This window comes from Centruroides sculpturatus, unplaced genomic scaffold, assembly GCF_000671375.1.
Source record: "Centruroides sculpturatus isolate CEXI.00-Female unplaced genomic scaffold, Cexi_2.0 scaffold619, whole genome shotgun sequence".
In the NCBI taxonomy this organism is placed as follows: Eukaryota; Metazoa; Arthropoda; class Arachnida; order Scorpiones; family Buthidae; genus Centruroides; species Centruroides sculpturatus.
In genome coordinates, this window is record NW_019384948.1 from 287,426 (window position 1) to 301,921 (window position 14,496).

General features: G+C 30.2%; 1 protein-coding gene across 5 annotated transcripts in view; it reads left to right on the forward strand.

Moving 5' to 3' along the window:
• Positions 1-14,496, forward strand: part of LOC111632234 (protein stoned-B-like) — a 110,674-nt gene that overhangs the window by 63,922 nt on the left and 32,256 nt on the right. For 4 of the 5 annotated variants that reach the window (XM_023376615.1, XM_023376612.1, XM_023376613.1 and 1 more), the window contains exon 5: positions 4,847-5,034. In XM_023376615.1, the coding sequence (XP_023232383.1) occupies positions 4,847-5,019 (173 nt within the window). In that variant the 3' untranslated portion in view covers positions 5,020-5,034. Of the gene's footprint in view, positions 1-4,846; positions 5,035-14,496 lie in introns of those variants that run through there. The other variant, XM_023376616.1, reaches the window with a different exon arrangement.

Consider the following 14,496-nt stretch of genomic DNA (forward strand, 5'->3'; position numbering starts at 1 on the left):
GGCTACTATTTTTTGTGTTTTTAAAAGGACTTTTTAAACTTCTGGCAACCAGTAGCCTAAAAAGAAAGGTCAGTCGCCAAGAAAGTGTGTAGTCAGGAACACGAGATAAATAAATGGTGGTTCCTTTTTGGACATACTTTGCCTTCAGAAAGGAGTGTAATAAATTTATCGTCCAATCAAATGGAAAAGGTTCTCCATAGACTTTGCAGTGAAACAAATCCTTCCTATGTATTAAAGCAGTGTTTTTCAACCTTCTTGAATACGCGACCCCTTTACAAGTTAAAAAATTCTGGCGATTCTCCCAGGGCCATATTAAAACTATACCAGTGATTTTAAAAACTACGTATTTAATTTTCTTTCTGTTGAGATCTAAATATCGATCGAAAGAAATTAAATCGCCTTCTGTGAACCACATAAACATTGAGAGGGGGCCTTATGATGTATTGTCCAATAATCCTTCATATGGTTTTCATTTTAATGTTTGTTACATATTATAACACACATAAATCAAATACTATAAGATATATTAACTACAAAGGTTATCTTATGTAAGGGTTTATCACACCAAGTGTCCAATTAACACATTTTTAAGATTCTTTAAATTGTGTACAGTAGAGGAATAAAGAATTTTAAAAATGTGTTAGATTGGTCACTTGGTGTGATAAACCCTTACATAAGGTAAACTTTGTAGTTATATAAATCAAATACTTTAATATAATATAATAGAATGATTAGAAGTACGAAATAATCTAATAATCTTGATGTTTGTTGTTACTTTTGTCCAAGTAACACTGGGCTTATCTTCAAGTTGACCTATATTATCAGAACCTCAGGGAATTAAACAAGGACTGAAACTTATTTTCTGTCTCTGCTGAAGAGTATAAAATTGAATATGTACACACTACTTTTATTGCTGGGTTGTTATTCCCTCAGATTCAACATCTTTTAGAAAGTTATACTTTAAAACTCAAGGAAGCCTTGTCACGTGCCCATGCTTTAGATTCTGTTCGTATCCAGTTGGAAACCTTTGTCTCCAATACCAGTACAGTAAATGCTATTAGGATTTCCACTCAAAAAGAACCTAAAAAAGACAATCTAAACAATCTCAGATATTACTTCAACCCCACACACGTTAGCTGCCACTTGAATGGAAGTGTCTTCATTGTGGTTATGTGAATCACCTTTCCAATAGCTGCTCAGAACAAAAATTGTAACAGATATAAAAAGAAAGGATCACTTTTTTACAGTATGTAAAATGAGGGAGAGTAAACGAACTAGGACTGCTGTAATTGGCAACAAATCACTCTAGCCTTTGTCCAGAACTATAGTAGATATACAGCTAAACCATATCTTAATCAAAGCCCTAGTGTATTGGCAAGCCCAAATCCAACAGAGGGCACTGTTTTTGAGCCAAGATGGTTGCCAAAACAGGTAAGGAACCGACCACATGTTTGTTCAGTGCCTGAGCCAATTCAGTTTCTATCTGTGATGACTCTCTCTGTAAAAGTTAAGAAGGCCGTACCAGAGGCTTAGCCTTAGAAGAGAAGTGAGAAGAGGATAAGAGAGGGGGGAGGGGAAGATGGGGTAAGTATGATAGGAAAGTGTGAAGAGATTTGTGAGCATCCAGCACCCTGCACCGTTTATTGGAACACAAATGAATGTAATACAAAATGTAGGTACATGCCTGAAGAAAAACAATGAAACTGCTCCAATTTGTAGAGTACAACAGATCGCGGATTAAACAAAGATCACAGTAGACAACTCGCGACTTAGCGAATACAAATGTACATGACAGTTTAGAACGAACAAAACATAACATAACATAACATGAACCCCAGCTTGGGGAGACCCTGAAGACCTAGTATTAGTTATACTGGTCCAGGGGAACAAAAGAGGGACAAGTAGCCTGAACCACTAGGCTTGCACGTATAAAAGAAAGAAAGTTAACCGAACAACCGAACTTAGCGAATACAAATGTATATGACAATTTAGAATGAACAAAACATAATATAACATAACATGAACCCCAGCTTGGGGGGACGCTGAAGACCTAGTATTAGTTATACTGGTCCAGGGGAACAAAAGAGTGACAAGTGGCCTGAACCACTAGGCTAGCGCGTATAAAAGAAAGAAAGTTAACCGTACAACCTTGCCAGGCTATCCAGGCTGGTTGCATTGCTGAGGCAGGTTGCGATGAGCACAAACACAAAGGTAAAATATTTGCCGGCTAGTCTGTTGTCACTGGAGAAGGGAGACCATCTTGGCTTGCGGTGATCCCTNCATTAAAACAATAAAATAGAATGATGAAGTAAAAAACAAGTGCACCATTAAAACAATACAATTATAAACTTATTTACAGTAAAATCATAACACAATGAGACGATTCACAGAAATAACTAAGATTATCCTGTTTCTAATTGATGGTGTAATAAATCTAGTGGAAAAGAAAAGCCATCATAGAGCTTGTAAAATTGAAAGAAAGAATTAATGACACACTATAATGATAAGTTGTTCACCAATAACTAGTAAGTTTTTTTCATTGATTGGGCATTATTTACATCTTTACCTAAGTTCTTTATGATAGCCATAATTCTGTCAAAAAATTTGTTGAATCAAATATCACCATCTCGCCCATCATTGATATTGAATCCTATGGTAATGACTGTTCAAGACAGGCAAAACAGACTGAACATGAACAATTCCAGCACGAATCTATCTTAATACTTTAGAATTTATTATCATAGTTATAAATTACATCAGTATTAAACATCCCATCCAACTTTTGTTTGGATGGGATATTGTGACAATTTTTAAAAATGTATAGAAAAAAGCAAGTTGTAATTATTTATACAAGATAAAATTACTGGCTTCAGAACTATTCTGAATTCTTAATGTTCTGACCATAATACTTTTAAACAACAAAAAAGAATTTTAGTAGTTAGATATATTAAATTGTTTTTACTTTTCTGAATAAAGTTTCTTAATGCAATACTAGAGTAAAGATAGAAATTAGGGTTTGTCAATTTTTAAAACTCAGTTTTGAAAAACTGGTTTTTTGAAGAAATTTATATAATTTGAAAACCGGGGTTTCCCAACTAAAAAACCAGTTTTTGAGTCTAGACTTAAACATATAAATTAATTAATTATTTGATTAAAAACATCAACGTTTTGACACAAAATTGTGACATAAAACAGGAATATTGTAAATATTAAGTTTCATAAAATCAACTAGAAAAACAAAAAAATTCCCCCTACACCAATTCTAGCATCCAATTCTCCCTACAATAGGGAGAAATCGTTCAAAAACGGAAAAACGATAGAAAGATTTGTACACTTAAAAAAATGCATTGTTTTAGCTTTGAATGACATCGGTGCTTCTCACATGTGGAACAAAGCAGCGTATTGTAAAATTGTAGAGCTCCTTAAAGTTTAAGGACCATATGTTGCCTTAGGATGACAAAGTTTGCATCTTGTTGTCCTATTATTAACAAGTGAAGGCATATTTGAATTTCTGTTATGTGAATTGAAAAATTTGAAGTTAGTTCCAAGTTGTTACATGCTGTAAAGGTACAAATTCAAGAGAGAAGACAAATTGGATTAGTAACACTTCTCCTTTATTTACAAAATCCACAGAATTTTTGGACAAAGTCATCTAGCGTATTTCTTCTACTAGCTGCAAAATCTGATATCATTAAGTTATCTGGACAAATATTATTGAGATTATATCCAAATTATTCTATAGAAGATGACTGCAATAATGAAAAAGTGGCAAAGAAGAAAATCAAGCCATAGCTTTAAAAAATACTATGAAAAAATCAATACATAAATATCTCCAAGAACCTGAAGTGACTTTGTCCAGCCCTAAGACACTAAAAAAGATTTTAGTATTAGAGGGTACAAACAGAAGAACGAAAAATTTAGATTTATTATTTAATGCTTTAAAAATGATTAAACCCAGCTCAGTAGCAAGTGAGAGAGTTTTCTGGCAATTTTGTGTGCAAAATAAGGACAAGGTTGAGCAATAGATCTATAGATGTTCTTTGCATTCTAAAATCATATTTTCTTAGGAAAAATAAGAAATAAAATAATATTTTATAAGCATTCATTGTTATTCCTTTTTCTTTATGGCTTTCTATGGAGTAAATTTTATAGTTTAATGTGATAATCTAGCATTTCCTTTTTTCTTTTTTGTTTTGTTATAGATGTTGGTCAATTTTATTTTGTTATACTTTTGAAATTTTATAATTATTAAATAAATTATAAAGTTTTAAAATAAGTTGTAAACATTCCTTATTTCCATTTTTTGGGGGAGCGAAAATTCGAAAACTGGTTAAAACCAGTTTCATAGAAAAGTTGAGATTTGAAAACTGGTTTTTTAAAAAGTCGGTTTTTGTATAAACCCTAATAGAAATTTTAAATACCGACTTTTTGATATGTGTAAAAGCTTCTTATTCTGGATAGGGGCTGTCCATAAATTACATCTGCATTTTTTTGTTTTTTGAAATTTTACTCCCCCCTCTCTTGTCTCAGTTTGTCCAAGTTTCTGTAACCTCTCCCCTCTTTAAATGTCTAACAAAACTCAACTCCCTTAAAACTTTTATCACTTTATGAATCATAGGTAATATAGATAGAAATGAAACATACAAGAAATTTTGAAATAAATATAATAAAATACATTAAATGAACATCTACTGAAGCTCAATTCCCCTTGTCTGACTTTGTCCAACTTGTCTTAACCCGCTCGCTCCTATCCAGTGTGGATGTCATTTATGGACAGCCCCATAGTAATTTTTGTTCAAAATTTTTTAAACATTATTCATTCTTATTTAATCGAATTTTTTTCTAGGTATGCCTGATGTTGAAATAGGTTTAAATGATCTTACAAGACAAGGTAAAGAAGTTGTAGGACGATATGATATAATTCCTGTAGTTACAGAAGAGTGGATACGACTAGAAAACTGTGAATTTCATTCCTGTGTTCTTCAAGAAGAATTTGAAAATAATCGTATTATCAAGTAAATATAAAAAATTTATAACAAAATTTACATAGGATTTATTTAATATTTCAGATGATTAAAATTTTGGAAATAAAAAATTAAAATGTTCATTTTTCATTCTTTATTTAAATTGAATAATGAACATTGTGGTATAATTTCACTTTAAGTCTAAACTGAAAAATAGTAATAGCACACTACATTTTTCATGTAATTAATTTTTCTATTCATTCAGATTTATATTAATAAAACTATAATTAGTTTATAAGCTATTTAAATTGTAATATCTGCAGAATTTGTTTAAATTACAATTGTAGTGTCTTGGATGGTCGAAACAATCTAGACATTTTTATCGCGTAGGAATAGTGAGGACTTAACAAGGTGATGACACAAAAATTACGAATTTTGTTAGAATAACAAAAAACATATAAAAAAATTATATGAGGAGACAAGGAAAAACACAAACTTAACCTAATTGGATACAAAGATATTTACAGACAATGTTCCTGTGTGTGTAACACATTCACACATTCACAATCTCACGATGGTTCACAACACTAACAAGGTATATCAACACGTGTTGAAAGGGTTTCCATAAACAAAATAACTATAATGGTTGGAAAAATATCTTCTCTACCAAGTGGTGCCCCTGTTGTATAGGGCATATGCAGTGTCCTTACATCGATGGAGATGGATTCCTTCTGCTCGACCTTACTGGTCCACTGCTTGCCTTCCGTGCTATGAGCGAATAACCCTTACCTTCTCTCTTTCACTCAATCAGTCCTTATGAGTCCAGTCCAGGTGAATATTGTTAGACTAGATATTGCTTGTCGGAGAGATTAGTAAAAGCAAGTTAGACTCACATAACTGGTTATATAACAAAGAATACACACAATACACAATATTGACTCACAGAAGGTCAGTGCTGGAAAGGGGAGAGTGAAACAAGGTCATCGTCTCTAATGACTCCCCGAGGGGTCAACAGTGCCACTAACCTTTTATTACATAATGGAAGAACATTAACAAAACATCACAACACAATGCGCTGTACAGTACATAAAGATGTCGTATAACATTAGACAATAATTTCGATCGTTGATTCCAACAAATATCCCAAGGAAAATTGTCTGACCAGGCATGATACACACTATTTAAAAGCTCCCACCATCTGGGAATTTAACTACACGTGACTTTGTTGAATAGCGAATAACCAATTACAAGCCTCACCCATCAAATGGTGGTACGTGACATACAACACCTCTCGAGGGTGGTTTTTTTTATACGAAACGGAAATCATTCCCGTTTCTCAATTTACAATACAAAACTAATTATATAACTAATATTAATACACCAAATTGAACACAAGTTTACAATAAATACATTTAGTGACCATTCCCTACACAATGTTATAGTTTATTATTAGAGAATAATATTAAAAAATAATCTTGATTACAAGAAAACTCAATTATGATATAATTTAATTACAGTACTTGATACTGAAAAGCATAATAATAGAATTTGAATTATGGATATCAATTTTATGATTAATACTATGCTTTATTAGAACTTTAGTATCATTATATTATTTGAAAAAATATTAAATTTTTTATATAATTTAATGTATTTTAAACGGTTTATATATAACAAGCAAAGCATGGAATTATAAGCAGTAGTTTAAAAAATATTAAAATACTTTTTAAAAAGACATATTTTGGATAATTTATTTTAAAATCAACTACTCAAAACTGTTAATAAACACTGCACTTGTAACCAATATCCAGCAAAAAGAAGAAACTATAAGAAAGCAAATGTTTTCATCCATGTTTAATGTGTATTGTCAAGGTAACTGATCTTTGCAGTTGTTAAAACAAACAGAAAAGTTATTAGGAATAGATGATTGCCATCTATGTGTTAAAAGAGAGGTGACAAGAGAGAAAGAGAGAGGGAATTTTAACAACTGCAAAGGTCAATTAGTCTGATGATGCTTGTTACATATAGATGAAAACATTTGCTTTCTTGTAGTTTCTTCTTCTTGCTGATATTGGTTATATGTGCAGTGTTTACTAATTTATTTTAATACTTATTTTAATTACAGTATTCACAAAGTTAGAGTTTTAGAAATTTAACAATGAAATCAAATTGACTTTCTAGAAACATAATGTGAATTAAATTATAATGATTCAAAAAAGAATAGGTAATTGGAATGTATTATTCTTTTACTATAGGACTTCTAAATAGCAGGGAAAGATAGCAGTGCAAATAAAAGTTTCTTTCAAAAAATATATCTCTTCTTAATCCAATTATCTGATGATGATATCATTAAGATAATGTAAACTTAATTACGTTATTTAATTACTGCACTTTTGTTATCTATTTTATTAATAAAATAAAAGCTTTGAGAATAATTNGATAGTTATAATTTAATTTATAACTATCTCCACAAAACCAACAAGCAAAAATATGAAATGGAAATCCATTGAAAATTCACAAGGAAATCTTATAATTAACTTTACTTAACCATCACCAAGAAACTTCTACACTGTCGATGGAACTTGAAAGCTTTGATTTTACCTTGCTTGATCTTTAGCTCCACCTTGTTCAATCTTGAGCTTCACCTCCTTCTTATAGTGTGGTTGTGGTGATGTTACATGATTACTCCCACTCGACCCTGTTTACATACTTAAGTGGCTAACATTTGTTTAATTCTAGTAATTTTTCTTTAGGTCATGTCATTGCCCTTACATTTAATCTTTTATAATTTTTCGTCATTCTTCTTTGGTGACAGTTTGGGGCGGGAGATCATTCTTTTAACTTCCTGTGGTAGTCTCCCCCAAGATGTTGTTTCTGGGTTCAATGATGCAATAGGTTGCTGCAAACAGTCGTCATAGTAAGATGAGTTTGGAATTTAGAATTTTGCCCAGGTAAGGTGTTGTTGACTATCCTTAATGAAATAAAATGCCCCAAAATAAATGAAGTGAAACAAAAAATAATCCCAAAACAAAATATAACAGGTTAGAATCGACTCCATACAAGTTTGTTTCACTAATTTGTAAGGCATTAACATGTAAGTTATCAAATTAACATATTGTATTTATCTGAAATAGATTTGTTTAGTAGCCAAACAGAGGATATTTATTATAATTTGTTTGAAAAGTGCTATACAAAGTCAGTTTTGCTATATTTTAATGTATAAATTGTAAATACATTTCAGCGAATAGTGGCAATTTTTCATCTTAGTTTTTGTTTTTTCCCCCCTTCTGCCATCAATTTCTTTTTCATTCTAAGAATATTTTAATAAAAAGCCAGACAAAAAAAAGAGAAAGTTGGAATCGGAAGATTCTTCCTCAAACACGGGCATTCCTTCTAGAAGACCAATACGTTTTCACGTGGCCACCATTGCCGCCATCTTAGCGTGTTATAAAAAAATCTAATTTACATTATGATTTTGAAAGTATTTCTAGAATCTAAAATTATTACATTTTATGTTTTTATAATATTTTACATAAAGGTATAACTAAAGATACAATGGTCAAAATTTTGTAAACAAAATAACAATGTATTTGGTCATAACATAATGTAATTTTTCAACNTTAATATATGGTATGACAAACAGACTAATTAACTTTCTTTTTTTCTTAATCATTTTGCAAATTTTCCTGTAGATCTAGCTTGCAAATAGATGGGAGAATAAAACAGACTTACTATTGTAATTATATATAAAATGTCTATTTTGTTAACCGTGTAGGTAAACTTTCCTTTTGGACTTTTGATCTAGTGTGTAAGAAGATATGATAACAAAATAGACATACTAATGTCTGTTTTGTTATCCATTTTCATTCTTTATCCTTTAGGTGAAATGCATAAAAAGATGGAATAAGAAAACAGACTAACTGATGTATCCATGTTGTTAATTCTCCCAAATGTGTGAATATATATAAAACAAATCAGACAAATTAACTTCTATCATTATCCATTTTTGTTAATTTTTTTTTAAATTATCAATTTTATGTCCTTTTTTTCTTTTTCAAAACATGCTCCCAAAAACTCCAAGTCCTTGTTTTTTCATTAAATTCCCAAAGGAAAACCTTTTTTTCCCAAGAGTCCATACTGGAGCAAACAGTTTAAATGCCTTTGCTTCCTTATTGCAGATAATCAATGAAAATGGAATTTTGCATGTGCCATTCATCCTTGCATGACTGCAACAATCAGTGTCTTGTTGCTCATGAATAACAAAACTGAAAAGCATTCATTTCTCGAGTGAGCTTAAATAAAGCAGATTTTCTCATTATTCTTGATTTTTATGACTTTATTCACAAAATTATATATTTTTCATTTTAAATGAATTCATATTTTCAATATTATGTGCTTAAAAATAACAGTAATGAAAATATTAACATGAAATATATATATTCTGAAAGCACAGTATTAATATACTTTCAAAATGCATTATAAAGAAAGAATTCTGTAATATGCTTCTTGTCTAGTCTTATATTCAATTTTACAAGCTCTATGATGGCTTTTCTTTTCTGCTAGACTTATTTCACCATCAACTAGAAACAGAACAATCTTTAGAAAATCACATTTTATTTCCTAGAGCAGCAATTCTCAACCTTCTTAGCTCCGCGACCCCCCAAATAGTAAATGTAAATAAAATTAATATTTTGAGACCCCCCACCCAAAGGAATAACAGTAAGCCTTACTATTACTAATTGAATTTTGACTGTAATTATAAATGTAAATTTTTTTTATTTATTAAATTATTTTTTTTTTATAAATCTTAAAATCATTATAAATTTTAAATGAAAAACAAATGCAACCATCACATTAATTTCTTTTCTTTACATGTGTAAGTAAAATGTTTATAAGTTTATAATAAATGATTTTTTTCATAAAATGATTTCATTATTGTTTCACGACCCCCAGGTTGAGAAATGCTGTCCTAGAGTATGCATTTCGGACTTTAAGCCCCTTTTCAACTCTTTGTGATGTAAATGGTTATGAGAAGCACAGAAATGGTGACGATTGATAACATACGGATGATAATTATTAATTTACAGGTGTTTGAGTAGATATAATGGTATTATACATAAAGTAGTAATAGCAGTGAGAGGCAAACAATATACATAAAAAATAAACTGTTAAAACCATAACATTTAAAACTGTGACATTGGCAACTGTTTTACCATTAAAACAATAAAATAGAATGATGAAGTAAAAAACAAGTGCACCATTAAAACAATACAATTATAAACTTATTTACAGTAAAATCATAACACAATGAGACGATTCACAGAAATAACTAAGATTATCCTGTTTCTAATTGATGGTGTAATAAATCTAGTGGAAAAGAAAAGCCATCATAGAGCTTGTAAAATTGAAAGAAAGAATTAATGACACACTATAATGATAAGTTGTTCACCAATAACTAGTAAGTTTTTTTCATTGATTGGGCATTATTTACATCTTTACCTAAGTTCTTTATGATAGCCATAATTCTGTCAAAAAATTTGTTGAATCAAATATCACCATCTCGTCCATCATTGATATTGAATCCTATGGTAATGACTGTTCAAGACAGGCAAAACAGACTGAACATGAACAATTCCAGCACGAATCTATCTTAATACTTTAGAATTTATTATCATAGTTATAAATTACATCAGTATTAAACATCCCATCCAACTTTTGTTTGGATGGGATATTGTGACAATTTTTAAAAATGTATAGAAAAAAGTAAGTTGTAATTATTTATACAAGATAAAATTACTGGCTTCAGAACTATTCTGAATTCTTAATGTTCTGACCATAATACTTTTAAACAACAAAAAAGAATTTTAGTAGTTAGATATATTAAATTGTTTTTACTTTTCTGAATAAAGTTTCTTAATGCAATACTAGAGTAAAGATAGAAATTAGGGTTTGTCAATTTTTAAAACTCAGTTTTGAAAAACTGGTTTTTTGAAGAAATTTATATAATTTGAAAACCGGGGTTTCCCAACTAAAAAACCAGTTTTTGAGTCTAGACTTAAACATATTTGATTAAAAACATCAACGTTTTGACACAAAATTGTGACATAAAACAGGAATATTGTAAATATTAAGTTTCATAAAATCAACTAGAAAAACAAAAAAATTCCCCCTACACCAATTCTAGCATCCAATTCTCCCTACAATAGGGAGAAATCGTTCAAAAACGGAAAAACGATAGAAAGATTTGTACACTTAAAAAAATGCATTGTTTTAGCTTTGAATGACATCGGTGCTTCTCACATGTGGAACAAAGCAGCGTATTGTAAAATTGTAGAGCTCCTTAAAGTTTAAGGACCATATGTTGCCTTAGGATGACAAAGTTTGCATCTTGTTGTCCTATTATTAACAAGTGAAGGCATATTTGAATTTCTGTTATGTGAATTGAAAAATTTGAAGTTAGTTCCAAGTTGTTACATGCTGTAAAGGTACAAATTCAAGAGAGAAGACAAATTGGATTAGTAACACTTCTCCTTTATTTACAAAATCCACAGAATTTTTGGACAAAGTCATCTAGCGTATTTCTTCTACTAGCTGCAAAATCTGATATCATTAAGTTATCTGGACAAATATTATTGAGATTATATCCAAATTATTCTATAGAAGATGACTGCAATAATGAAAAAGTGGCAAAGAAGAAAATCAAGCCATAGCTTTAAAAAATACTATGAAAAAATCAATACATAAATATCTCCAAGAACCTGAAGTGACTTTATCCAGCCCTAAGACACTAAAAAAGATTTTAGTATTAGAGGGTACAAACAGCAGAACGAAAAATTTAGATTTATTATTTAATGCTTTAAAAATGATTAAACCCAGCTCAGTAGCAAGTGAGAGAGTTTTCTGGCAATTTTGTGTGCAAAATAAGGACAAGGTTGAGCAATAGATCTATAGATGTTCTTTGCATTCTAAAATCATATTTTCTTAGGAAAAATAAGAAATAAAATAATATTTTATAAGCATTCATTGTTATTCCTTTTTCTTTATGGCTTTCTATGGAGTAAATTTTATAGTTTAATGTAATAATCTAGCATTTCCTTTTTTCTTTTTTGTTTTGTTATAGATGTTGGTCAATTTTATTTTGTTATACTTTTGAAATTTTATAATTATTAAATAAATTATAAAGTTTTAAAATAAGTTGTAAACATTCCTTATTTCCATTTTTTGGGGGAGCGAAAATTCGAAAACTGGTTAAAACCAGTTTCATAGAAAAGTTGAGATTTGAAAACTGGTTTTTTAAAAAGTCGGTTTTTGTATAAACCCTAATAGAAATTTTAAATACCGACTTTTTGATATGTGTAAAAGCTTCTTATTCTGGATAGGGGCTGTCCATAAATTACATCTGCATTTTTTTGTTTTTTGAAATTTTACTCCCCCCTCTCTTGTCTCAGTTTGTCCAAGTTTCTGTAACCTCTCCCCTCTTTAAATGTCTAACAAAACTCAACTCCCTTAAAACTTTTATCACTTTATGAATCATAGGTAATATAGATAGAAATGAAACATACAAGAAATTTTGAAATAAATATAATAAAATACATTAAATGAACATCTACTGAAGCTCAATTCCCCTTGTCTGACTTTGTCCAACTTGTCTTAACCCGCTCGCTCCTATCCAGTGTGGATGTCATTTATGGACAGCCCCATAGTAATTTTTGTTCAAAATTTTTTAAACATTATTCATTCTTATTTAATCGAATTTTTTTCTAGGTATGCCTGATGTTGAAATAGGTTTAAATGATCTTACAAGACAAGGTAAAGAAGTTGTAGGACGATATGATATAATTCCTGTAGTTACAGAAGAGTGGATACGACTAGAAAACTGTGAATTTCATTCCTGTGTTCTTCAAGAAGAATTTGAAAATAATCGTATTATCAAGTAAATATAAAAAATTTATAACAAAATTTACATAGGATTTATTTAATATTTCAGATGATTAAAATTTTGGAAATAAAAAATTAAAATGTTCATTTTTCATTCTTTATTTAAATTGAATAATGAACATTGTGGTATAATTTCACTTTAAGTCTAAACTGAAAAATAGTAATAGCACACTACATTTTTCATGTAATTAATTTTTCTATTCATTCAGATTTATATTAATAAAACTATAATTAGTTTATAAGCTATTTAAATTGTAATATCTGCAGAATTTGTTTAAATTACAATTGTAGTGTCTTGGATGGTTGAAACGATCTAGACATTTTTATCGCGTAGGAATAGTGAGGACTTAACAAGGTGATGACACAAAAATTACGAATTTTGTTAGAATAACAAAAAACATATAAAAAAATTATATGAGGAGACAAGGAAAAACACAAACTTAACCTAATTGGATACAAAGATATTTACAGACAATGTTCCTGTGTGTGTAACACGTTCACACATTCACAATCTCACGATGGTTCACAACACTAACAAGGTATATCAACACGTGTTGAAAGGGTTTCCATAAACAAAATAACTATAATGGTTGGAAAAATATCTTCTCTACCAAGTGGTGCCCCTGTTGTATAGGGCATATGCAGTGTCCTTACATCGATGGAGATGGATTCCTTCTGCTCGACCTTACTGGTCCACTGCTTGCCTTCCGTGCTATGAGCGAATAACCCTTACCTTCTCTCTTTCACTCAATCAGTCCTTATGAGTCCAGTCCAGGTGAATATTGTTAGACTAGATATTGCTTGTCGGAGAGATTAGTAAAAGCAAGTTAGACTCACATAACTGGTTATATAACAAAGAATACACACAATACACAATATTGACTCACAGAAGGTCAGTGCTGGAAAGGGGAGAGTGAAACAAGGTCATCGTCTCTAATGACTCCCCGAGGGGTCAACAGTGCCACTAACCTTTTATTACATAACGGAAGAACATTAACAAAACATCACAACACAATGCGCTGTACAGTACATAAAGATGTCGTATAACATTAGACAATAATTTCGATCGTTGATTCCAACAAATATCCCAAGGAAAATTGTCTGACCAGGCATGATACACACTATTTAAAAGCTCCCACCATCTGGGAATTTAACTACACGTGACTTTGTTGAATAGCGAATAACCAATTACAAGCCTCACCCATCAAATGGTGGTACGTGACATACAACACCTCTCGAGGGTGGTTTTTTTTATACGAAATGGAAATCATTCCCGTTTCTCAATTTACAATACAAAACTAATTATATAACTAATATTAATACACCAAATTGAACACAAGTTTACAATAAATACATTTAGTGACCATTCCCTACACAATGTTATAGTTTATTATTAGAGAATAATATTAAAAAATAATCTTGATTACAAGAAAACTCAATTATGATATAATTTAATTACAGTACTTGATACTGAAAAGCATAATAATAGAATTTGAATTATGGATATCAATTTTATGATTAATACTATGCTTTATTAGAACTTTAGTATCATTATATTATTTGAAAAAATATTAAATTTTTTATATAATTTAAT